This window comes from Prosopis cineraria, unplaced genomic scaffold, assembly GCF_029017545.1.
Source record: "Prosopis cineraria cultivar Desert tree isolate PC_DT_omini unplaced genomic scaffold, ASM2901754v1 PC1693, whole genome shotgun sequence".
In the NCBI taxonomy this organism is placed as follows: Eukaryota; Viridiplantae; Streptophyta; class Magnoliopsida; order Fabales; family Fabaceae; genus Prosopis; species Prosopis cineraria.
This window is the reverse complement of record NW_026557018.1, coordinates 2,921-28,896: the sequence shown is the minus strand read 5'-3', so window position 1 is coordinate 28,896 and position 25,976 is coordinate 2,921. Positions and strand designations below refer to the sequence as shown.

At 32.9% G+C, this 25,976-nt stretch overlaps 2 protein-coding genes across 3 annotated transcripts; one reads left to right on the top strand and one right to left on the bottom strand.

Annotated features, from left to right (window-relative positions):
• Positions 1-13,397: 13,397 nt before the first annotated feature.
• LOC129300658 (dirigent protein 19-like) lies at positions 13,398-14,341 on the top strand. The gene has a single exon (XM_054939225.1). The coding sequence runs from the start codon at positions 13,481-13,483 to the stop codon at positions 14,069-14,071; it is 591 nt and encodes a 196-aa protein (XP_054795200.1). The 5' UTR covers positions 13,398-13,480; the 3' UTR covers positions 14,072-14,341.
• Positions 14,342-15,468: 1,127 nt separating this feature from the next.
• On the bottom strand, positions 15,469-25,761 carry LOC129300657 (phosphoinositide phosphatase SAC6-like). Of its 2 annotated transcripts, none has more exons than XM_054939223.1 (21): positions 25,555-25,761; positions 25,062-25,227; positions 24,878-24,961; positions 24,153-24,280; positions 23,969-24,060; positions 22,981-23,038; positions 22,584-22,640; positions 22,441-22,474; positions 22,130-22,210; positions 20,756-20,862; positions 20,484-20,570; positions 20,326-20,403; positions 19,989-20,059; positions 19,791-19,889; positions 19,510-19,609; positions 18,827-18,935; positions 18,619-18,691; positions 18,011-18,104; positions 17,616-17,708; positions 17,207-17,273; positions 15,469-15,888 (listed from the first exon to the last, which is right to left on the bottom strand). In XM_054939223.1, exons 2-21 carry the CDS (start codon positions 25,204-25,206, stop codon positions 15,758-15,760), a joined length of 1,788 nt encoding a protein of 595 aa, XP_054795198.1. In that variant the 5' UTR covers positions 25,207-25,227; positions 25,555-25,761; the 3' UTR covers positions 15,469-15,757. The 2 variants fall into 2 exon arrangements, with proteins under 2 accessions (XP_054795198.1, XP_054795199.1); XM_054939224.1 differs by lacking the exon at positions 25,555-25,761 and adding an exon at positions 25,334-25,492.
• Between the last annotated feature and the right edge of the window lie 215 nt (positions 25,762-25,976).

Below are 25,976 nucleotides of genomic sequence, written 5' to 3'. Positions count from 1 at the left end.
TGTACTCATGGAAAACAAAAAAGGGGGGGGGGGGGTAGATCAAAGATGAGTAGTCAAAGTGATTATAAATTATAAAATAGTCCTATAGCATGTTATCTTTGAGTACTTTATAATTGATTTAACCTACTCCTCTTTTTGGTTTGCTTGTAAAATTTGATCAACAGTGTAGGGTAAATTAGTTTTTTGATAGATTTTTTTTGGGGTTGGGTGGAGGGGATTTTGACAGGCATATTCATACATTGGTACAATTGTTGTTTCATCATACATCTTGTGAGAAAGTGCTGTAAATGTATTGTGCACTGTGTTCATGTAACTTCATTGTAGTAGATTCTTGAAAGACAATTTTGTTCGATTTAAAAAATTGTCTAAGTTGTTTAGATAACTCAAGTAAAACTTGTCTGTTTTTTTTTTTTTTTTTTAAGTAAAAACACAATCATCAATTTCTATGGTTTTATTGAGTTTTACTTTTAGTTCTTATAATTTTTTTTAATGTTTTTAGTCTTTATAATTTTGGCAACATTGAATGATGTTTGTTACTCATATTTCTATAATTTTAGTTAGCATTGAGCAACGGGTATGGGTCAGCTGCGTGGGCTAATTTTTGTGGGTTAGATTGGACTGGCCAGCCTGCCAAATAAAATGGGTTAGAAACCTTAACCCAACCCATTTTATAATGGCGTGACTTACAAAATATACTAAATTTTTTCTTTAACAATTTAAAATATATACAATATAAATATATATATATATAGATATATATATCTTTACTCCACATTTCAGGACAAATTAATAATTAAAGAACTTATAAATAAATAAAATAAATATAAAATTTCTATCAAGTAAATTTTAGTCCATACAACATGATAAATTAACAATTAACAAGTATCCAAATACAATCACTATAATTTAAATTGTTCAACAACACATTGCTTGAGTTCAAACTCCACTCAAACTCTAAATTAACAACAAGCCAGCTTTTAAATGAACACAATGCTCAAAATATTATTATTAAAGTCCCTCCCTTTCTTTTCTTCAACACTTAGAAGATAAAGCTTGCACATATAAAGGCATCTTCACCTTTCCTTTATTATCCTCAGATTTACAATTTAACTATCCTATTAGTTGTCAAACTCAAAACCATGAACCACACACAAACATATTAACAATTTATTTTTTGGGTAAGGAAACAAATTAACAATTTAACTAATACTATTTCTTGTTTTAAACTTAAAACCATAAACCACACACAAACAAATTAAGCAACAATGAAGCTAACAATAACTTCATAATACAACTTTCACATAGTAGAAAGTCAGAAAGTTCATTATCTCCACTCTTACTACAATGTTGACCTGTTTATTTATATGCTTGAGAAAAAGATGAGATCCACCACTCACCACTCTAAGTTTTTTTATTAAAAAAGAAAATTTAGCCCATAATTTTTTGCGATTTGGGTTAACCCAACTCATTTACAAAACAAGCTCATTTTGCCAACCACCCAACCCACCAAAATTGTCGGGCTAGCGAGTTGCCCCATAGAGTTAAGTTTGTTTTTCGGCTCTAGTTTTAATATTTTCAATCCTTATAAAAATTAAAAAACACTAAAAAAAAATTATAAGGACTAAAAGTAAAATTTAATACAGCTATTGGGACCAAGGATTGTATTTTCCTTATTTTCATCTCTTGAACAAGTTAAATTAAGAGCAATCCACTGAGTTACACATCAATATATTGAGTCTAAAGAGACTAGCTTTTTTATTGTGCATAAATGTCTTCTTATTAGAGATAACTTTGTTCAGTGTACATTAATGTAAATACCTCTTTCTTATGAGGATTTAAATTTTGATTCATTATGTTTTAAGTGACTAATTTCTTTTGTAGATTCAACCCCATTTGGTTAAACTAGTTTCTTGTTTTTTTTTATATAAAAAAAGTTTAGGTGAGTTAGGTCCTTAAAGACTCATTACTATCAAGTTATGCCTCAAGTCTTAAAGAATGCTTACATATGTAATTACATATCGTCCACTAATAAGATCCTCATATTGATAGTAAGATTTGAACCTATAAACTTATGAGTTATAAGCCAAATCTTTACTGACTAGACCAACCTTTGTTGATTTAGTTGCTTATTGATTATGTAAATAAATCTTTTCCTTTTCTGTTGTACTTGAAAAGAAATGTTTATTTATTTAGGCTATTTGGCAGGACCAGATATCAAATAGGGGATAGGCCTGAGAGCTCGTCTCTCTTCTAGGAGATTTTATCTCTCTAACCTTATTGTTACTACTGCTTTGCTTCTCTTTATTGCTATCTACTCCTCCTTCTAGAGAGCTCCTCCATCTTTGTCTTGTTTCTAGTCAATCTTATTGGAGAGCTGGTCTCTCTTTCGTACCGTCCACCGCCTTTATTTGCAGCACCACCTTTCTTTTTTTCTTTTCAACAATTTCTCTTTTATTTTCTTTGTTTTTGTTTGAATTTTCATTTTCATTATCTCTTTGCTCTTTCTTTTTTTTTCTCACTTTCATTTTGATTTTTTATTATCTTCTTGGTCTTTTCTTTTTCTTCTAACCTTTTTCCTTCTTTGTTCTTGCACCGCCTTTTTTCCCAAACACTGCCTTTCTTCTTTCTTTATTACAACCCTTCTATTTTTTATTTCTATATTTTGCTTCTCCTCTATTTTTTTTTATCTTTTCTTGCACTTTCTTTTTCTTTGTGTCTCTTTCTTTTTGTTTCTAGGTTTTAAGAAGTTTCCTAATTTAGGATTTATTACCTTTCTTAATCCTATTCTCTTGTTGTTTGATAGATTTTTTTTTTTTTCTTGTCCTTGTTGCTTTGACTTTGTATGAAATGGGTAGTGTCATGCTTTCCCTTACTGCTTTAGGCTATTCATCCTATATTTTCCTGGTTTGGTTTGTTCTTGTTTGCAGGCATTTTCATTTAGACCTTCTTTATGGCTTTCAAGTTCGTCCTTTGGTCTTGGAGTTTATTTTTCCTTTAAGGCATGTAATGATCTTCATTATTAACTTGACTTAAACTCAACTAATAATAAATTTTATAAATAAAGATGAATCGTGGCAAAAGCTAACCTAAAAGAAGCCGCTAATATTTAAAGAACTTGGGATCTTAGAGAGAATCATTTGAAATAATTAATGAGCAAATTTATTGAAGTCATAGTAAAAAGAATTTGTGAAAATACAGTAAAGATAGAACATTGAAAGCTGTTTCAAATAAGGGAAAAATAGGTAATTCAACAAGATAGCTCACATCATCCATGGCTAAGGAACCCTTCGCTGTAGCCGACGACACTTAAGTTATTTGCCATAGCTTATTTACAATCTACCACGACATGTTGCATAGAGACTACCTCATCATGACATATTATAAAACGACACATCTGCCACAGCCAAGCACACATTTGCCATGATGGAAACTCTCTAATAGCACAAAAATATACAGCATAAAATTCTAACTTCTAAACCACTTAATTAATTGTCTAGAACTCTGATTAAGGTAATTCAAATGTCATACACAGATAAATAAATAAACTCTTTAATGACTACAGCTTCATCTTAATCGAGTATTAAATAAGGATTCTGGAGCAACTGGCACCAAAACATGCATTCATAACAAGACATACCAACTAAGTGTTCCCCTTCATATATATATATATATATCCTTACAAAACTATATCTATGCAGACACAACACTGACAAGCATCATAGTTCAAAGTGTTAAATGACATGCAATATAAGAATAGCCTAGTTGGCAATAATGCACTTATATTTACACACAAGGAGAATAAAGACATTAGAAAATGTTTTTAACTTGGTCTCCCTTTCTCCCATGCCATACTTACAGTCATTCCCTGAAAAGCCAAATAAAGAAAATAGCAAAGGAGATATGACATCTCAATAACCAAGATACAAAGATTAAGGCACACATATAAGTAACTAACATAAAGTGCAATACCACATACTTTCCATCCATCGAACCATTTCTTTATAAAGCATGTATGAAATAGCTATGTAATGCATATGACCATGCATTCCTTCTTATTACTCTCCTTACATCTTCTGACTAAATCTATAAGCTATTAGTAAAGTATAGAACTAACCTATATGACCAAATTAGCTCTGCTCTCCAACCGTGAGTGGTTACCTGGCCAAGGTACCTAAACTCACTTTTGGACCATGGATTTCTACTTTTTAAATGCCAGAGTATCATAATTGCCCAACCCATGCCATACCGGTAGGTTAATGAAAGTACTGAGTGCATGTAATTAATAATTACACCATCCATTATGTGTAAACTTAGTAGAGATCATATTATGTGGATTTTCAATCATACCCTCTACTAACACTCAAGTGAACCCTTACCCATTTATAATCATTTAAGTTCAATATGTAATGAATAGGCATACTCAATCATATCATAATAAATAATAACTCTATAACTCATGAACTTGCATGCATTTCTCAATACATAATCCATAATCATGCAAAACAAATCATGCTTACATGACATACTTATGTATATATGACCTTATCAAAGCTTGAATAGCAAAGTTCACTTTATCAATATCAATGATTAGTCAACTGATGCATTCATACATACAAATCCATATAACTATATATCTATATCTAATGCAACAAGGCTTCTTATATCAAATTTAATAAATTCAAAGAAGAGCATTAATCTCATGTTTCTTATAATAACATCATTTTATTTTAACATTCCTTCCTACCTATGTTCATATATAATATATAATGGCATACCTTTATACTTTCTCATGCCATAATATCACAAGTGACCTATGTAGACCTTAGTTTCATCATTAATGTCACAACTTAAATCTTATATTTTTCGTATGGCTAGTCTTTAATCTCATGCATTATCATGCTGAATTGAGCTCTAGTAAATAGTTTTATGCATAAAACGCATATAAAAGAAATTAATTCCTGATTGCCTCAACCCCTAGTTTAGAAACCAAGAGCTTGCTTGACAAACCTTGAAATCTCTAGCCAGCTTAAACATTCTAAGGTAGCTAAGAGTCTAAAACCCACAATTATTATCATTATACACTATTAATGACTATCCATTATAAATCATCCCCTTTCATCCCTCAACTAAAAGTTAGGACTTGTAACATCTTAAAATTTAACTTGGAATTAAATTAATTAGTTAAAGAGTTTAAAATAATTAATTGGATGCATTAAGGCTTAATAATTAGGCCAGAAAGGCCTATTTAGCCCCTAAGAGATTTTAAATTAGGGTTTTAAGGATAATTAGGTTGGATTGTGCTTAGATTTAAGGGCTTTAGTAATGCTGTCCTTTTTAGGCTTTTCGCCATGGTAGACAAAGCTTTGCATTAGGGCAAACTTTTTAGAATTTTAAATTTGACTATGGAGTTTAAAAATCAAATCAGAAGGGAGTTTAAGGGTTTAATCAAGTGGACAAAATATGGCTTTACTAGGGTTTCACCATAGGAGGTGGTCTTGGAGCTCTTTGGGACACTCTAAGGCTTGGGGTAAGCTTTATGATCCCTTATCTACCTCTTTTCTCCTTTATTTTGGCTTTAAATGAATGGGGTAGTTGGGCATTAGAGTTATAAGGTAGTTGCAGCTACTCTTGAGTCATTAATAAGGCTTACTAATGTTCTCTAATGCTTCTACACCTTAGTTCTTATTAAAGATAGCATTAAATGCTCTTAAATTAGGACTAAGCCTAATGCTAAATAATCAAGTTTAGGCTAATGGGAGGTAATGACAATTATTAGGCTTAAGGAAGGATAAATGAAATAATGAAAGTTAGTTTTGAGGTTAGAAAGGCTTGATTATGCTTAGTGACAAATTAGGCCTTAATCATAATTAAGGGAATTAGTCATTAATGTTGTGCTTGATAATGTTATGTGTAGAGCATAGTGTTTCAAAGTTTCAATTAGCAAGAAGCTCCCTCTAAAATTCAAAGTTAAACTCTTAGGGTAGTAAACTCAAGAGTTAAGGTAATTGAAAACTTATAATTTCATATAATTGTGTTTGCAATATTAACACCTAGATATGTTATTAATGTAATTAAATGTATAGCATGGATTTATTTTGATTATATTCTATAGATTATGGTATTGGAATGACATTGTGATTAAAGTATGTTTTCGTGTGATGTGTTCATACTAAGAAACTTATGCTAATATGGTAGGCTTAGATTGATTATGAAGTGATGAGATGACTGTCGTATGCTAAGCATGTATAATCTATGTAAATTATTAGCAAGACATGATTATGGTAGCATTATATTGGTAGTCATGGTTCTTGAGTTGTAGTATGCTACATAACAAGATGCATAAGTAATATGCATAATGATATGTGGGAATGCATGTGATAAGTGAGAGTTTACCCTAAATAGTCAAGGGCTAGTCATAGAGAAAAATTAAAGTGGTGTAGCCTCCACTGAGTTTACACATCGTGGTTAGGAAAAAAAATTAAAGGGCTAGTCAATGTGCTTAGTATTGCTTGCTATCTATAGGTGTGGCATGAGTCAGACACGATGCTCAGTATCATTGATCCTATATTAGACAATATGGGTCAAGAAACTTATGATACTCTCAAATTTGAGTAAGGGGAACTTATTAGTTTGAGAGTGAGTGTGGAAGCCGTTGACCATGTAACCCATCACAATTGGAAAGCGAGACTAATTTCAGTCATATGAATTAAGCCTATACATTTAATAGCTCATGTATTCAGTCAAATGATATAAGAAGAAATATAAGATGGTTGCATAATCATGAGTATGTACTTGTGCAAAATGTGTTTTATGAAATGATATGCTTGTTTATGTTATTGATTGTTATAAATGTAATTGCCACACTTTAATATGCTCTCTTTAAGTTCATAGTAATTGATATTGTTTATCTCACTCTTGTTACTTAATGTTTTTCAAGGGATAAGAAGGTGAAAGGAAAAAGGAAGGCATTGACACCCAAGAACTAAAGATTTAGTTGTAATGTCTCTAGTTTTATTATTGTGCAATAAAATTATTAATTTGCCAACTCCAGGTCAAATGCATAATTCTATATGTGAGGATTGTTTCATTTGCATAGGAGCCTAAATGTGATATTATGCAATTTTGTGGTTGTTGGCCCCTATTTTTGAGAAGGAGGTCAACTATGCAAATGTGTAAGTATTATAACAAATTGTAGAGCTTATTATCATATATTATAATAGAGAGTAGGACATTTATGCATGAGTATGTTTGTGTGTATGAATGTATTGAAATTAAGAGGGGAGACACTCTCATTGTGCAAAGACTTAAGGTTGCATAAACCTTAGTTGGCTCTTTGGTAAAGAGAATTGATTACGAATTATGTCGTGGGATGATGATGGAGGTCATTACAAGACTCCTATTAATGCACTTAATTATTAACTCATTACCCATAACTTACCTCATCCTGTCTTGCAACTTACTAGCTAAACAATACTGCACACTAACCCATTAATACTAATTAAGTTGTCTAGTACTAGGGTTTAGCCGAAATTTAGTTCATTAATACACATTAACATACTGACATTAGCTCAAAACATCATTTAGAACCTTTACTAAGCTCCCTATAACCCTTATAGTGACTAGATCAGAGCAATGGCTCTCACCATTTTCGGATCTTAACCACTAAAACCCAATAATGCAAAAAGGAAGGTACGAAAGTGGTAAAGAACATGGTGTAGGAACTTACCAAAGAGTTGTTTAGCTCTTAAGGACATTAAAAGATGAAAGATTGTAAACCCTAGTAGAAAGAAGCTCTTATTCTCAAGCTCTCTCGTTCTCCAACCTTTACAGACATTATTTCATTGGGTAAGTTTAAAAACAAAATTTCGCCTAATCCACTATGGTGCATGAAGCAATCCACCGAGACAGATGATACATTGGGCAAAGTCCAACTATAGCTATCTAACTTGGGCCCAATCATGGCTCAATACTCCTAAAAATATGCTTGATACCTTTAATTAAAGTCCAAACTCCCTGCATTCCTTAAATTTTTACTACTAATTAGCTAGATTGACCCCTAATTCTTCTGTCTGCTCTTAATAAACCTTACCTAGTCCAATTAAAAATTCCTAGATGTTACAAGGCAAGTGTTTTGTGTGCAAGTCTTTAACCTAGTTAATAAAGTGCCTTTTGATCGTGGGTCTTTATAGTTTCCTTTGTCATTAGACTTATGGTTTTAAGTAGATATGTTTTGGCTTTTGCCTCTTTCTTAAGAACCTTTAGTTCTCATATCAATGCCTATAAAGCATCTTTGTGCATGGTTACATATTTGAAGATGGGTCCAACCAGATTAAGAAGATGTTCACATCTCAGGCTTGTAGGACTTTCTCCTATCAACTGCCATCTATTTCTATAAGCTCTCGATGTGTTGTGTTCTTTGTTTGTGTTGTTAAAGCTTTCGATTTCTAGCTTTGTTTATTTTCCTACTTTATTATTTCTTTTTGGTCTAATCACTTGATTAGGTCACTTTTTAAATATGTAGTATATTAGCTTTTAGTAATAAATAAAATTTTATTTTTATAAAAAATTAAAATAAAAATATTTTGACTCAAAACCCAACAAAAGAATGACTCATCCTAACATAAAAAGTAAAAGTATTCATGGAATAACTGTTTTGTTAGGATGTACTGGGGACTTTCTTTGGGAGACACTTTAAGTGCTTTATGATCGATCATATTATCTAGATTATAGTTGGAAGATCTAAATTTAATGTTATTTTTTAAATATTTCAATATATTATTAAATTTAAAATTTAAAATAAAGATAACTTTCAAACTGTTATTCTGTGAAGAATAAATATACGATTTAAATATAACAAATTAAAAACTGTAAATTTGAACCACTCAAATTTCATTATAACCATGACACTATCTACCTAAACCCTTCTCCTTTCCCTTTATAGACAGTAACCTTCTTAAAAGCCCTTTCTAATGTAATCATCCACGATGTAAGTCATGTTACTTCATTTTAAAAAAATTGAGTTTGATTAAAATTTGAACTCTGAATTCTTAATTAATTTGAAGTTTGAATCTTTTGTCTTCATAGTCTCTCTTGAGTGCTCCACTCAAGTCATTAGTCAATATACTATCTGATTTATGAACTAAATTAAAAATTAATATAAATCATGATGACTTAAAATTTTAATTTTTCCAAAAGACCTATTTTTTATCAAATTATTTCGGTCTCCCTAAAATGTTTGGAAAAAATTTTTGTTACCTACCTATTAAAGTCAATCCCATTTCAAGCGTTATTGGGTATTAAATGTGGGTAGCCAATGAGAATTTAAATATTAGCTCACCATATTATGAGGGACCAACTCCTTTCATTAGACATAATCTCTTTGACAGAAAAAAAAAAGTTCAAACATTGTTTTACTTAGAAGTATTCAAAAATTGGCCCAAAAGTAAAAGATCCATTGGGCTTCTATCTTTCTCAGGTGTTTCAAAAGCTTAGAGCAAATGATCCATACAAATCTCAAGTCAAAATTTTAGGCTCAAACTCCAGCAATAAAAGATATTATAATAAAAATGAATGGCCCAACCCAAATGTATAGTGAAATGTTGCATTTAGAAAGGGGTTTGAAAATAGAATGAAATATATAATTTATTATTTTAAGTAGGACTTTTACCCCATGCATTATATGTATATAGTTTAGGCCCAATTACTAAAGTAGAGGGCATCATCGTTAAGGAAATTAGGAAATCCATGGTTTGGAATAAATGTTATATGCATACTATGAACTAGGGCTTACTCATATATTAGGATACAATGATTTGAAAATGACGTAAATGTCATATTTGATTAGTTTTAAATTAATTTGAAATATGATTTTTGATGTACAGCTCCAAAGTTTGACGTTAAATTAAACTAAGTCAGAATAGGCAACTTATTTGTCATGAGTTGTAGAAATTGATATCAGCCAACGGTGACAAAGCTAAAGGTAATGTTTAGAAAGAATGTAAACACTGCTGTCGTGTTCTTTTATTTTTTCTATTTTCAAATTCAATGAGTTCATTTCCGAGTTTACTAAAATTGAAGTCTGGGTAATTTTTCACCTTATCTAGTTTGATTTCACAACAATATTAAACTTTTTCAAAGTTAAAACATGCTTAGTAAAATGTTTAAGGTTAAATCTTACATGTAAGTCTAACTTTTGTATACCATCACTCCTTTTAAAATAATAATAATAATAAACTGTTTAGGCTAAAATATAAAATGTCATTTAGATAGGTTACGGGGCTAGTTAGACTGAGTAACTGAAGCATCAAGTCCAATTGAACAAAGGGGCCGGCCCTGAGACTCAGTAAGAGGCCACGATGGAATAAACATGCTAAAATCTTATTAGCTGCAAATATTGGACAATTGGCATGAAAAGACACGATCTCAAGTAATGTTGAAACCTACAGACTTCATGCCTAAATATCTCGGTGAAACAAGTTGATTACCAAAACAGAGAGCGTGGAATAAAGATTGTGCTATGAGTTTCGTGAGATCCCTTATTCTTTAGCAAAATGTGCTAGGTCTTAAGGGAGAATCTGCCACCACTCTGACACTATAAATAGAAGATGAAGACATAAAAGAAAATAGTTAACACTCAAACAAAGACTCATACTTTTATATCTTATAACCTTAGTTTCATAAATTAGTTTTACTTTCAATTTAGACTTGTAGCTTCTCATATTTTAATAAAATCAAAACTTATTCTACCAAAGTATTGTATTTTTTTACATCCGAATGAACTGTGGTAAGGGAGCTCGATATTTTTTTGTTATTAATTGAGACTTAGCGTCTCTGACACATCTGATATTTGTTGTTCACCACAAACATAAACCGTCTGGTGTTTGAGAGCCAATGGCTCCAACTAATTCGAATTGGAACTTTTTTGAATGAAAGCTTTACTATTAAATGTTGTTGCATTTTTAGAACTTAAGCTTAAGATCTTTGATTAAGATATACATATCTCTTGCCAACTGAGTTGGTTGTATCATCGCTTTTTTTGAACTATGATATTAACAATGTAACTGTGAAAATCTAATTCCACACAGTGAAAGTTTTTATTTTGAAAATGGATAGATAAATCTAAGCCATATATATTGGAATGAAATTGAACATACAGGGGCCAAACATGAATATTAAGAGAGTGCGGCCGTTATTATAAATAAGCCTAAATCAAGTGATTTATTTGGAAAATTTTCAAGGTTTAAGGGTGTAATTGTTATAAAATTAGAGATCAAAGTAATATTTATAATTTGTTCAAAAGATAAATTGCAAAATATCACTAACTTAAGTCTATATATAGGGAGTTGTGGCCTTCGAATTGGGCATTACAAGAAACTGATTCTTTAACATTCTTCCAAAGAATTATAAAGAAGTTTTCAATGTTTACAATATGAATGATCATAGTGCCATTTCATTAACTTATAATAGAATATAGAATCATCTAAAACTTATGATTAGAGCTATTAATTAGGGTTGAGTTATCAAGCCGGCACTTTTAAACCCTAAAATAATCAAGGTTGGGCTATTATTTTATGTTAAAATTTGTAATTAAGGCTTAAAAAAACTGACCATTTTGAGCCTCTAAATAAAAAGGCCGACTCTGTAGAGCCAATGTCAGCCTTTTTAAGCCCCTTTATTATTATTTTTTTAAATTCAATATGAAAAAAAATGAGAGACTAAGCATCTAACTAAAAGAAATGAAAACATTAGACTCATTCCTTCCTCACTCATTCATTTATCAAGATTTGATTGATGAGGTTAACAAAATCTAATTTTTATTCTATCTAAAAAAAAGTCTAATTTTTATTAGTGTTAATTTTGACGTTGCTATTTGATATTAGACTTAAATGTTTAAATTTTAAACTTTACATATTTATTGCGGTGTGAATTGGCTTAAATTTATTTTCCTAAATATAAACTTATGTATAATAACTTTCTTTAGGATTACAAATATGTTTTTTTATATTTTTTAATTAAAAAAAAAAAAAAAGAGCAAGGCCTGTAAGGCCGCCTCTTTAGATTTGCCCCTTTAAAGTCGGGTTGCTATAATTAACAGCCTTATTTGTGATTATGGATTCAATCATTTAAATACGCTTTTGCACTCGGTTTTTTTTTTCATTTAAATTGATTTATATTTTTGATTGATGAATTTGATTCTATACTTTGAGCATGAACTTTGATTGAATTTTTATATATCTAAATTTTGGTTTGATGATAATTATAAAACGAATGGATTATATATGGAGAATATATAAAAGCGAGGCAACTTTGACTTGGTCGTTTGCGTTCCAATTCATTATTCAACATACATCTGAATGCTCTGGCTTCCCTGTGAAAAGAAAAGCTCGTGCTACCTGAACCCATAATAATATTCGGAAAGTAAATATGGACCAATACAAATCAAAAACAGTTAATTGCACGCAATAACTAAATAATAATTATAAAGCTAAGTCTCTCATATATTTATAATAGAATATAAATGCAATTGTCAGTTTGAATTTTGACCACTTTATTTTCCAGCCAACCCTTCTAGAGCACTAACATGTTCCTCGGTCTTCTTTCCTACCAACTAGCTTGCCATTTTCAACTTTCATGGCGAGCTAGGAAGAAGAAACATTTGCAAAATCCCATTGTAGAAAATAACAAATATTACGCTTTAATCTCTGTCACATATATATATATATATATTAAAATAATTTTTAAAAATCCTTAATTTTATATATGTAAAAATAGTACATGGAAATAAGTTTTATCAATTTTATTTTTCCAGTGCTTCAAATTAAATTGGGATTAATTCACCGATCAAGCCAAATATTATGATTCCTGATTCAGTTGACTGCCAATACATATATACTACAATATTCAATAGTATTTTTCAAAGGAAGAAGTTAAACACAATACAAACAGAGACCATATGACGAATATTGACTAACAAGCTATCCTTTTTGAAAAAAATAAATAAAAATAAAAATGGTTCCTTAATCACAAAAGATTGCAAAATTTTCTCAGACAGTCCTTTTGTCATCCACTGTCTTGATACAGTAGGGTAGGGTTGATCAAAGGTAATATAATAAACAAAATCATTTTGTCCCTAAATGGTTAATATATGGGCACAAGTATTAACCCGTCTAAACGTGAAATTTAAACAAATATTACAATTCCAATAGGGGGAAAAAAAAAAAATCTAGCCAGATTAATAATGTCTAAAAGGGTGGTGAGTGGTATGGACGTCAAGCTATCCTTTTCACTTGCGCCCTCATTTGCAAGTTTTTATGCCGTCAACCACAAAGTCACTTCAAGCTTTTTCATACCATCAAACGTGAACCAAGCCTCATCAAATTAATTTCTACACATAGCATAATTTATTTACACACACAAATTATTACCCTATAAATATCCCTTCATGTTCTAACCCTAATTATCAAATCCAACAAGAAAAGCCATGGCTCTCCGTTCATCAACCTCTCTTCACCATCTTCTTCTTCTTCTTCTTCTTCTTCCTCTCTTGCTTCTTACCTTAACCCCATCAAAGGTCGCCGCCAGTTCTCACCACCACCACCACCATGACCGCCACCGCCACCTGAAGTCCCTCCACTTCTCTCTCTTCCAACACGAAACCATAAACAAAACAGGCTACATCATAGTAGAAGGTATTACAGGAGGACCAGGAGTGACTCAAACGACAACCCCATTTGGTACCTATTTTGTGTTTCAGGACATTTTGACTGAGACAGTCAACATGTCGTCCAAAGTTGTCGGGACGGCAGAAGGAACATCCATAACCTCGAGCTTTGATGGGCTTCAGAGCATCTCAGTCGCTAAGCTGACTCTGAACTTGAAAAACCACAAGGGGTCTGTTTCTGTGGTTGGAGTGACCAACAATGTGAAGCACTCGAATCTTCCGGTGGTGGGAGGTACTGAGGATTTCTTGTTCGTGCAAGGTTACGTTACTTCTTCTCCGATTGATCTCAAGGGTCGGACCGTTGTGTATAAGATTGAGTTTCATCTGTATTGGCCTCCTTATGCTTCTTGAAGACATGGGTTTGATGGATTATAGTGTTTTGATTTAATCATTAAGGTTTCAATAATTTCAACGTCTTTGGATGAAGAAAGTTTCCCCTAGCTAGTCGGTGATTTAATGGTGGGTTCTTAGAAGGTAGCCTTTCATTTTCTTGTCTGTCGTTTGTGCGTAGAGCAGTTTATTTGTGCATTGAAAATGAATTAGTCTCGTTAAATTAAATTAAAATATTCAGTGAAACCTACAATACATGGAGAACTGGGAGTCGAGACAAGATGTTTGAATCTTTGACTTTTATTTTTGCTTTATTTCACCCTTGGCACTTTAGTTCATTGACTAGGAGATAAGAATTTTCTTCGCAGTAAAACAGCGTAACTTAACAACTCAAATTTTATAAAAATAAATGTAGGACTTGGCAAAATCCAAAAACTTTATGGTGCTATCCCATACATGGGATGTGTGGTTCTACTAGTTGTTGCTGACCTGTTGCATGATACGGCAAATGAATATTTTATACTTATTTAGTGAGTTATCTAAAATTTGAGATAATTCATGTTTTTATGACTTATGAATAGTTTGATTGAATGAAGAATTAATGTGTAGGTGTAGCTACTAGCTATTGAAAGATTGAAATTGCGCACCATATTAATATTATCATTGATATTTCTAAAAATTATCTCATACTGAAAAGTTGCATGTTTCAATATTTATTCTCAATGATTCAGGATTTTGTCTTTTGTTGTTACTCTTTAGATAAATTCATGTCATATCAAATAGACCCAGTTATAATTTTAAGAATTATGGGAGATATTTTAAAAAAAAAAAAGAGAGAGAGATTTATTATAATTATCTTTAAATATGATTAATAGCATCGTTTCATAAACTTTGATTTTAATAAAATTTTCATAACCAAAATAATCAATCAAGTTTTATTCTATAATATATAGAACATTAACCAAATGCAATGAGCTTTAGTCGGTAAGATATTGCGATTATATATTTTTGTTGCATAATAAATTAATATATTGAGAGGAGTCTCTTCTCTCCCTCTTAAACATGACAGCAACCATCACAATTCAACAATAAATGCTAAACTACAGGATTCACCAAGAGATTTTATAATAGAAAATAAAGAAAAACCGCGTAATAAAATAGCAACCATCAAATTTAAAAAAAAAGTCAGATGAACATTATCCCAAGACATGGAGAGGGTTTCTCCCGGGGAAGTACGCAACTTTAGCATCACTTTCTAAGCACTATTATTTTGATTATGGTTCATCCTCATGGTCACAAGATTTAATTGCTTTTAATTTAACTCTTGCTAGAGACTGTTTAATTTAACAAAGCAAGAAAATTTAATCTTAACCGGTGAAAAACATTTCATTTTCTTGATCCGACTTGCAAAGTTCCAATGTAAAAACCAAATATTATAACGCATTAATCATGAAATGAATACAAAAGAATCATCCATCTCAAATGAAACACAACATCCAGCGCATATACAGAGACCAATAAGCAATCACTTAGACTATGACATGAATAAAATTTGTCGAAACAATGGTTACAAAATTAGTACCAAAGAATAAATATAGTAAGAAAGTATCCAAATGTGGGACAAAAACCTGAGCAGGCATGGTCTCTTGCAGCAGTTGGACATTCCATGGAAAAACTTTCAATGCTCAGAGCAATCTGAATATAGAATTAAAGCCGTGGCTTGTGTAGGCGAGGTCTGCTGCAGAAGACCCGACCATTTGCCCTTACAAATGCCGCTATGGCAATACTGATGCTTGCCCACATTAGAGAGAAAAAGAAGTGCCGGAAATCATATCGAACTGTTTAAACAAATGAACAAAAGGCTATTATTCAGAGTTTGCCCACCGGAAGTAATATTTTCAAAACGTTAGTACTAGTAGGAAAAGTCAACATCTATAGAATAGTAAGCACACAGATTCTCAAATCCTCGCAGTATGTAATATCACAAGACGGCCAGCTACATTTTCCAGCGGTAGGCGACAAGAGAATTGATCACTTGAACTTTAATTTGTTGTATAACAACAAAGACAAATTTTGGTTCATTAGTTTTTTGAACCAAGCAAGACGAAGATTTTCCCGAGTCTTGTAGGTGGAATCTGAGGAGGAACTACACTTAAGGCCCATAAACAGTGAGACGATGAAGGGAAGAGAGGGAATAGAGAATGCTTCAATTAGTATAATTTCAGTAGGTCCACCAAACAAATCACTTTCTTTAGGCATTTCTCAGTCATACAAATTTGCTTCCTTCCTCTGTAATAAGTGTCCCAATAAAAAAATCTAAACGCAAATTCACAACCCCCATCCACCAGAATTTTGCATCTAGATTCTCCATCATGCCCTTTCACTGGAAGCATTTGTCAGGCATCTCCATTGTCAAATGCACTAGAGTAGTGATCCGGATACAAATTTGGCTCTCTTTGTCCCACAGCAACAGTCATGATCATGGTTTATGGTTCTTAATCAAAATTTCAAACTTTGACATGAATCCCACACTAACAAATGATATGAATTGAATTGATAGTCTTATTGACAGTATGAATGAAGAAAGTATGAAGAGAGAATATACATAATTCATGTATTTATCGGGATTATGGCCTATCATATTGTATGGTTCAAAAGATATCATATTTTGGGCATTCATTAGTAATGTAGGACTCTAATTTGAAATAATAGAACTTCGCTGACAGGTTAAAGCTTTTTATCCCAGTGGTCTTACGAGTTGTTCTCCTTGCCAAATGAAGGATTATCGAGTAATTTAGTTCTCAGATTTTTTATGATTGATATTTACCAAGAGAGGGCCTGTTCCTATTCTCTGTCTCTTTCTCCTTGCCTTCACAGTTCACATCCTGATTTCTATTTCTTTCTCACATTTTCCTCTTTCTTTATCTCTCCATGTTCCACTCTCCCTAGTTCCAGACTTCCAATTGTGGCTGCCTAATTGTAACACTCCACCTCAAGAATAAAAGGGATGGTTTTAAAACAGCAGGTCTGAGAAGTAGTTATGCATGCCTAATTGCAAAAGTGTGCGAGTGTATGTGGGCAAGCAAGAGTTGATTCCCAGTTTGGACATTGGGCATATTTTTGTGCCTTAAGCTAAAAGAACAAAAGCCAACTAACCTTGCCTCAATGACATGGTTGCAAAGATGAATCCAATCATAACCAGAGAAAAAGCCAGAGGAAAGGACTGAAAAGACGTTAAAAAAGAAAGTAATATTAGAATTAGAAGAGCAAAAAGAAAAAAAATGAATTTAATATATTCCAGTTTCCTATTAATAAAACACAGCAGCAGCAACCAAAAAAAAAAAAAAAAAACACATAAGCCTTATCCCATGATGTGGAGTCAGCTACATTACAAACTTTTTGGAGTAGTCAGTCAACACACAAGCAAGACAGACATTAACAGTATAATCATATGAAGTTAGAGACATGCTATGATAGTTGAATACATTCATAAACTATGAGGTCTATAATAACTTTTGAAAAGTAACGGTAGGTAGAAGGATATAGTCCTCCAACTTATACTCACAGCTATAGCTTCAATTCCTCCTTTCTGAGAAGAGGTAGTCATATCTCTGCTGACAGAAACTATGTAATGTCCTTGCAAGAGATCAATTGCATCCTTCACAAAAATAAAAGATCAGAAACCGTACAAAGAAATCAATTACTGATACGCTAATCAATCTGCATTATTTGACGTAATTTATTGGATCCAGAACTATAAATATAATTTAACTGATGAATTCTCAACAGGGCTAGGGCAGTCAGCAGTAACAATTGTCATCAACCAACAGGAACTCAAGAAAACCTTGAATGTTGACATTAGAAGAAATCAAATATAGCCAAGTAGTATATGTTTACAGCCGTCTTAAAACACATTTATTGTATCATCAATGGATACAAGTAGAAATGAGATCCACAAACCTGCTTTGTTCCATCACAAAAATTATTCAAATAATAGCGTAGAAGAGCATTACATCCATCTTGTAGAATTCCTTGCATTGTACGGTGCCCATATCTGAATCCAGCCAAATGAAATAAATCAATAGGGAAGGCATGAAGGTTTCAATGTAACACATAGATGGGAAAACTGGCCCAAACAATGTGGTGGAATCTTTTTGCTTATCATATAAATTAAATTAAAGTATTTCCAACTCTATAACAAAACAAAAAATTCTATATATATATATAATTATGCAATCTAAAACCTACAGAATTTTATTTTCACATCATATAGATTTTATTTTTTTTTTAACGTTCAGATATCGTACAGACTGAATCCTCCATATAATGGAATGATACAATATTAGCGTTACTTAAATGAAACCTTTACTACTATTTTATAACAATACAATTGAACCAAGCCTAGAACTTATATCACTCTGCAAATGATAGCATAACCATAATGTAATGCTATTGTCAGTTCAACAGCCAAAAAAACCTTGAATGTACAACTTTTCAGTGTAAGGGGCATTTAAGAAACGAAAAGGTGGGGGGGCGGGGGAAGGCTGTGACAGATTTATGGAAGGTACCTGACAAAGTCTCCTTTTAGAGCAGGCGTGCCTGAATATTGGGTGCTTACATCATCCCCGTGATTAGCCCACACTGGTCATGGAGGTTGGTAAGAAATTAAACCTTGGATTTGCAATTTTTTTCAATAATACAAGGCTTTACATTTTCCAAACCAAACAAGTTTCCAGATATCAGAAGGCCTATATTTGGAATTAAAAATACACTTACTGATCTTGAAGTTTTCATCCAGATTTGGATGTGATGTAATGGTTTCTTCAGCCCCAAATACCCCAAGCCTTCTAAGCTGGATTTCCAACATATTCCGGCCAATCATGCTCTGCATTCATATTTTAACATCATCGAACAGGAATCTGACGCCAAAAATAAATTGAAAAAAATTTGAAAGTAATAATGATCTATAACAAGCTGTGGTTGTGAGCATTTACTCATATATCCACATTTGTGATAAAACTAAGCAACCAACCAATTGATTAAATTGAACCAAAGCATCCTCCCATCATCTTTATATGATGAGGAATAAAAGAACCATAGGACTTTTCTTTTAATAAAAGAAGATGATATGCTCAGAAAGAAGAACGGCACAAATGAGAATCATTGAATAGCCTCCCAGGAAAAAAAAAAAGGATCAGAACAGGAAAAGAAAGTTTAATATCCATAGAAACACTTCCTAAAGCAACACCAGGGCTGAAAACCACAAGCCTAAGAACATACTATAATTTCCATGTATCTGAAATCCGAATCTATCCACTATTAGGCTAGCTAATACTTGCTACATAACATATATATCAGAGAATTTGAGTGTTTTTATTGACAGGTATATAAAATTTAAAACCATTCTGTTCACCAGCTAAGGCACAAAAATACTTTCGACTGTAAAAACATCAACCAACCTGAGTTACATTTGTACGATCCAGACAATCAATACAGTTAGTTCGGACAACTCCAAGCTGCTCCTTCATTTTCTCTCCCTTTTCATTTAATAGAAGATATCTACCATACCAAAAACAAAATTGCAAAACAGGGATCATATTTTTCTTCTATCCCTTTGGATTAGAAGTATGAGCAAATTTTGATACAATAAATTTATGCTAATGCAAGTTTAAATAAAATTTTTAACTAAACTCTCAAGTAATTTTACAGCAGAAAATTTAACTGACAGAGTGATCCGTACCCATTTCTCTCGAGAAAATCTGAAATTTGGTCGTAAAGGATGGAAAGGCGTTCAAAATGAACATGCCCACAGATATGGTGAAAATCGAAGTGCAGATATCTAGACACACCAAAAAGGGGCACAAATGAGAGCCAAATAAAACAAAGCCAAAAGAATGTATACACACCAATCTAAAAGTTGATTGAAAGAAACTTTTACCTTACATCATCACTAGCCAAATGCTGCATTGTACTTCCAAATTTTTCATTCAGCCGACCCTCTCCTCCATGCTGGCAAGATAGAAGAAGAAAAGGAAAGGCACTAAAATAGATTCATTGTGATACGTAACAAGTCCTCACACATTAAGATACATGACATATAATTACATGTATTGGTGTATCTATTGCATACATTTTTTACCAGATTGCATTAGCCTTTACTGTTGTTTAAAAGGTTCAAAGTAATAGCAAAAACTGGTATCATCATTCATCTTGTAATAACATCAACAATCAGATATGCCTTCCAGAAAATCATTATGCAATAAAATAATATTCACCTTGTTGATAAGATCAATAGCTAAAACAGCCCCATATTTTTTTCTTAAATCTAGGAAGTGCCGCTCCATGACTCGAGGCTGCATCATTAGCAGTGTTAAAAGGCAAATAAACACTAGAGAAGTCAAGTGCAATAGTATAACAATCAACAAAAACTTACAGCTTCCTCAAGTCTCACTAACTCATACTTAGGTTTATACGTCAGGTCAACAATTTGATCCCAGAGCAACGGGATTGAACCACGGACCTGCAAGATCAACCAAAGGAACTCCTAGTGACACAAATTTAGATTTAACCATAGATGACATGCTATTGGTGGTATAATTACATTTAGCATTCATTCCTCATAATTGAAAGCAACCTTATTCCCCTGTTTTTTATTAAGCCAACATATGATTTCCATAATGCCGCAAAAAAGAAAGAAAGCATTACCTGAACAAATGATGCTGTATACCCATTGAACTGCATAATTTGCTCAGTTTCCACAAAATTAGCAACATAACCATCAGGGTCAGCTCCTCTTCTCCACATCCGAGTTCCTTTTGGGAGATGCAAACTGTAATTAGTTTTTGATTTCTGAATAAGGAATTTATTAAAAGATGGGAAACAAGTATCAGGTCAAATTATATGGAAATTTGGACCTCTCATCAACCAACCAATACAGAAGACCATGCCAATCAAAGCAAACAGCTGATATTTTTATGCAACTGGAAACCTCACAAAATTGTCGCTTTATATGGTAGCTCAATCACCTCAGTCAGTAATGTCATATTCAAACAGCCAGAGATGATGGCCACAGTTTCGCAACAAAAAAATTTTCAGTGTAGGAATAATTTTGACCTCTTTAACTTAAATACTAACATAACACAAAGCGAAGTATCTTCTCACTCTTATTTGTGACATTTTTCTGCTTGCATTTTCCCTTTGCCCAATCATCTTCATAAATTATCAGTGATTTCAAATAAGTAAATTAATACTATTTTCTCATCAAAGATTATTACAAGTGCTGCACTTAGTTACATTTGAGCCAAATGCTTTTCATTTCTCATTCTCAATCTCTTAAAAATGTTTTGATTGATTCATTCAATGAATGAGACCATCAGTGCAAACTGATGTTAGGCCAATATGCTGGTGGTTATTTTGTGTTTTTTTACTGCTCGTACACTAATGTGAAGCATGTTAATGTAGCATACTGAGTATGCTTGTAACTATCAATAATTAAAAACATCCATAAGTCTAACTTGTTCAGAAATTTGTTTTTATGAGCCACTCAAATTTGCTCTCACACCTCAATTCTTCAAATCAATATTCTCTGCTTATGAAAAGGCATATTTCCATTGTATCTACCCCAGTACCTCAGAGGCCAAACCCTGAAACATTTGTCACTCTCTTGCATGTCTTCACCAATTGACCAACAAGTATCCACTATCAACTTCAAGAAAATTTTCTCCTTTCCAGAAAAGACCACTATGAAAATAATACTTTTGTTTGGTAAAATTTAGACCAGCATATGACACAAGTATTTAGGAGCAAGAACTGTCTCAGCAATCTTCAGTATTCATTTATCATGGTTTCTATTAATTCACAGAAATGAAGAGCTGTCAGTTAAAAGGCTGAGAATAACAGTAGCCTCCATTGATGGCTTCCATTTTGTTATCATCACCAAATTAAGCACCCATAATTTCATGATCTATAAAAGGCAGTCATTCTATAAATGGTAGAAAACACAAACACTATTGATAACTATATGTGCACATCATGCGGAAATGAATAGAAATTTATCCAAAATCAGTAAATAATAAATACCATTTCTTCTTGTGCATCTCCTGGCAATCAAAGTGACATCAATAATATCCTTTCCAATGGCTGCTTGAAAGTAATGAAAACCTGACAAATAATTAAGGAAAATCCTAGGATGAAATAGTTTTAGTGATCTACGCAATAAAAATGCAAAGTTGCAATTTGTCAAGCCAAACAGACCTACAGTCCAAGTAAAAAAGGCCATAGAAGAATATGACTGGGTGACTTTCAATCCAAAACACCAAAAATCAAATAAAATAAAATAATGTCTTACAGACAACTATAAAATGATAAAAACAACACAAAAATAAGGATACTTCCTTGTACCACAGGGAGTAAGAATGGATCGAGCTGCATGCACAAGATCACACATTTATTAGTTAGTTATTTGTATAAAAATGTACAAAACTATAAATACCAACTAGATCAACAAGTAGCTCTAATCTTCCCTTACACCCACCTTGTTATCTATTAGCACTTCCAACAAATAATTGTTCCACAGAAATCGGGGCTCAGCCTGCAAAGAAGAGTTGGTAGGCATGACTGGAATAATATGGCTAACTAAAAGTTGCAGAAAGAATTAATCCACGGTTCCATACTGGACATTTTTACATAGACATCATGACGCATCAACCACTATCAATATTAGTCAAAACTCAAGAATGAAATTTTCTTTTTTTTGGGTTACACCAGAAGGGTTTGAACCCTTGATTATCACTCAAACCCCACCCCAACCTTGCAAGCAAAGCCAGCCTCAAGTGGCAAATGAGATTATTTTTTATACATGGAATCAGTACCCTTGTGATAAAATCTCTAAAACAGAAGGTTAGCGGTAAAAATAAAAGGGAATGAACTACCTGTCTACAAAGAGGAAGCAATCTAGATTCATCACCAAGGTCATTCAATCGCTGGGCACTGCAAATACGATTACTAAATATCATATCACAATATTTATTATGTCTCTCAATTTACAATGTAAAGAATAGAAAAAACTTATGTTTTTTACATCACAATGAGTTAAACCTCTGAATTCGTTAGAAACTTAAATTGCTTAATATCACACTTCCTCTAAAGGGTTTTTTGGTTAATTTGGACCATAAAATTTAGCAGTCCCTTGACCGAGAGCAGCCAAGGAATCATTATGCCCATCTTTTTGGCAGATATGCTGGCAACATAAGAGGAGTAATTAGAATATTGGAAGGAACAGTACCTAGAAGATTGAAAGTTATTCTATTTTGAAACTTTGAATCAAAGTTAACATAAAACAATCAAGACAGTTGAAAGCTTTTCTCACTTTAATGTACTAATTATTATTGCCACTAAACTAAAACCTTAAAACCAAGATTGCAATGACCTGTACTTTCTCTATAATACAGCTAGTTTCCCAAAATGCAAAATCAGCTCCTGTCCTTGAAAAGGAAAAAAATCAGCATTCGTAATCATATTAATGATTTATAGGTTTACAATTGATCTTTGAATACAAGTTCTGTTTCAATAAGGTGCAGATCCAGAACGAACTTGCCAAAATACCAAGACATCCTCCATTTTTTTATGGATGGCCAAAACATTTTTAAACTAAAACATGATTTGATCACTTAATAACAGATACTGATGCAAGGTCATTTTTAGCGCCATGCTAAAAGTAGTATATGATATAAAAGGAAGCAAAAACTATAAAGGTTTAAAGATTCACCCGTTAACTAATCAAAGTTACATCGTATACCTACTTCCTTCTTTTATGTCTTAGCACGTGTTGATACAGGTAAAAAAGAAAACTTGAGAATCAAAATCACATTTTACTCTATACACACTTCAATTAGGATGACTGCCATAATGCTAAATTACCTGAGTGTTAAGTTGGTGTCATATGAGAAGAACAGACCAGAGGTTTTCTCTGCAATATTTAGCAACTTGGAAAACTCCAACTCTGTCTTTTTCTGCCCAATATGGTAGGATAGCATGAATTCCAAACATATAGGGGGCATAGCAAGTAAAAATAAACAAATAAGTGGGACTGTTGCAATCTTACCTGTTCAGCAGTGGTATTATTAAGAGAATGATCACATGGGAGAACCTTCATAGATGAAACTTTGTAAATTGGATGACCCAAGTAAGATCCCACACATTCCCGATCAGTTATAACCAGCAAATATGAACCTAAAAATGACAAAGTATATCAAAATGACGGGCCAGAATGAAGCACACAGATGAAAAGGAATTAGAATATATCTAATTTAACAAGGAAGTGCATGACTATAGATGAGATCCGCACAAGTTTCACTTGCATCTACCATGACCAAAATCATAGATTCAAGGTATGAAAGTACTACAAGCTAAGTACACTGCCCATAGATATATAAAGCAGGAGAAATCAATACCAATGTATATCTATTTTGATCTTTAAATTCACTGCCTTTTGAATAACGAAGGGTAAATTGCAATACTCTCCTTTAGTCTTCCTACAAATACATCGTCCGAATTTTATCCTATTTTTGCCTTCATCTGTGCTCAATGCCAATGATCATAATGATCCCGGCTGCGATCTCTCCAAAAGAAACCATAAAATACCAGCTAAAAAGTAAAGCACAAACTCATGCATGAAAATGAGAAGTTAAGTACAACATAATCCTGATGTATTAAACAAAGTAGGGACTTCAGGCATATGATTATGAAAAGCAAATAAATAACTTAACGATTTGATTCGCAAAACCAATCAGCAGATCATAATTAACTTTCTATTCTAACACTGTTTACCAGCCAAAAGCCTTATCATCCCAACCACACCGAAAACTGTCCAAATCTTAGGAACTCGAAGCTTGTTACATTCTGGAATCGCATCTGGTAAAGCAAAAGAGGGGTAATGTGTCAGAAGCAGAAGAGAGGATGAATTTGCAGCGAGAATCACAAGATGAAGCTAGGAGACAGAGAAGCAGCTAACCAATAAGCTTCATCGAGCCATCCATTCGACTCACTGTCAAAGAAGAACCAGAAGAGCCATCCGTGGGTTCAATGACGTACTGATCCGGGAACTCCCAAAGTCGCATTCGCGTGTATAACTTCTGTCCAGAACCTGCCTTCTCCATCGTTATTGAAATTCTAGCTCACTGAAAATAAGAACAGAGTTATATATCCAACCAAAAAAATAAAAAAAGCATTTGCTAGAAATCATCAACCAAAGGTCAAAACTATATTATGCTCATGTTTGGATACCAAGAAAACGGAGAAAACGTATCGTTCAAAGAAACTCTTAATTGATGTTTGGATAGCAAGAAGAGTAGAGCGAAATTTGATGAAATCTTGATTGAAGATCAAGTTCCCGCTAAAACCATGAATCAAAGAATAGCTTCGTTTCCAATAACAATCAGTTTCTATCAAGAAGTTGGCCAGAAAAATATCTATCAAGAAACGCAGGAGTGGGTGATAAAACACACCTGTTTGAAGATCTCAGTCGAAACTTAGCGTAAAAAGAAGTGAGATCCAAATGCCCAAGGGAAAAAAAGTGAAGCAGCAAAAGTTTGTCTTCCCTCTATATGTGACGAGGAAATACATTTGCTCCCAGGCTAAGGACGTGTTTGGAAGCTCGTCATTCGCGTGAGTGGCTATGGCCAAACTACAAGGTGGAGATGATGATTCCAAACATAACGAAGACTGGGAGCAAATACTGGCGACCGTTTCCGCTAAAACGGTGCCGGACGACTTTGGTCTGATTACACGTGTCGAATTGTGAAAGGATGTCCGTGAGTTACGGTGCTTTTTATTGGGAGAACCTGTGACGTGGTCCGTTGTGAAGTCATGCAACACCTTTGGATTTGAATACCATATGTGAAACTGGACTTTTTGTTCTTTTCACTTT

What these genes read in the sequence shown, in the direction of transcription:
- LOC129300657 (XM_054939223.1), bottom strand. Translation starts at nt 25,206, where the DNA reads ATGGAGAAGGCAGGTTCTGGACAGAAGTTATACACGCGAATGCGACTT. An exon ending in TGGCTCGATGAAGCTTATTG is followed by an intron (nt 24,962 to 25,061) that starts GTTAGCTGCTTC and finishes TTGCTTTACCAG; the next exon opens with ATGCGATTCCAGAATGTAAC. An exon ending in GATTTTCTCGAGAGAAATGG is followed by an intron (nt 19,610 to 19,790) that starts GTACGGATCACT and finishes TTGGTATGGTAG; the next exon opens with ATATCTTCTATTAAATGAAA.
- LOC129300658 (XM_054939225.1), top strand. Translation starts at nt 13,481, where the DNA reads ATGGCTCTCCGTTCATCAACCTCTCTTCACCATCTTCTTCTTCTTCTT.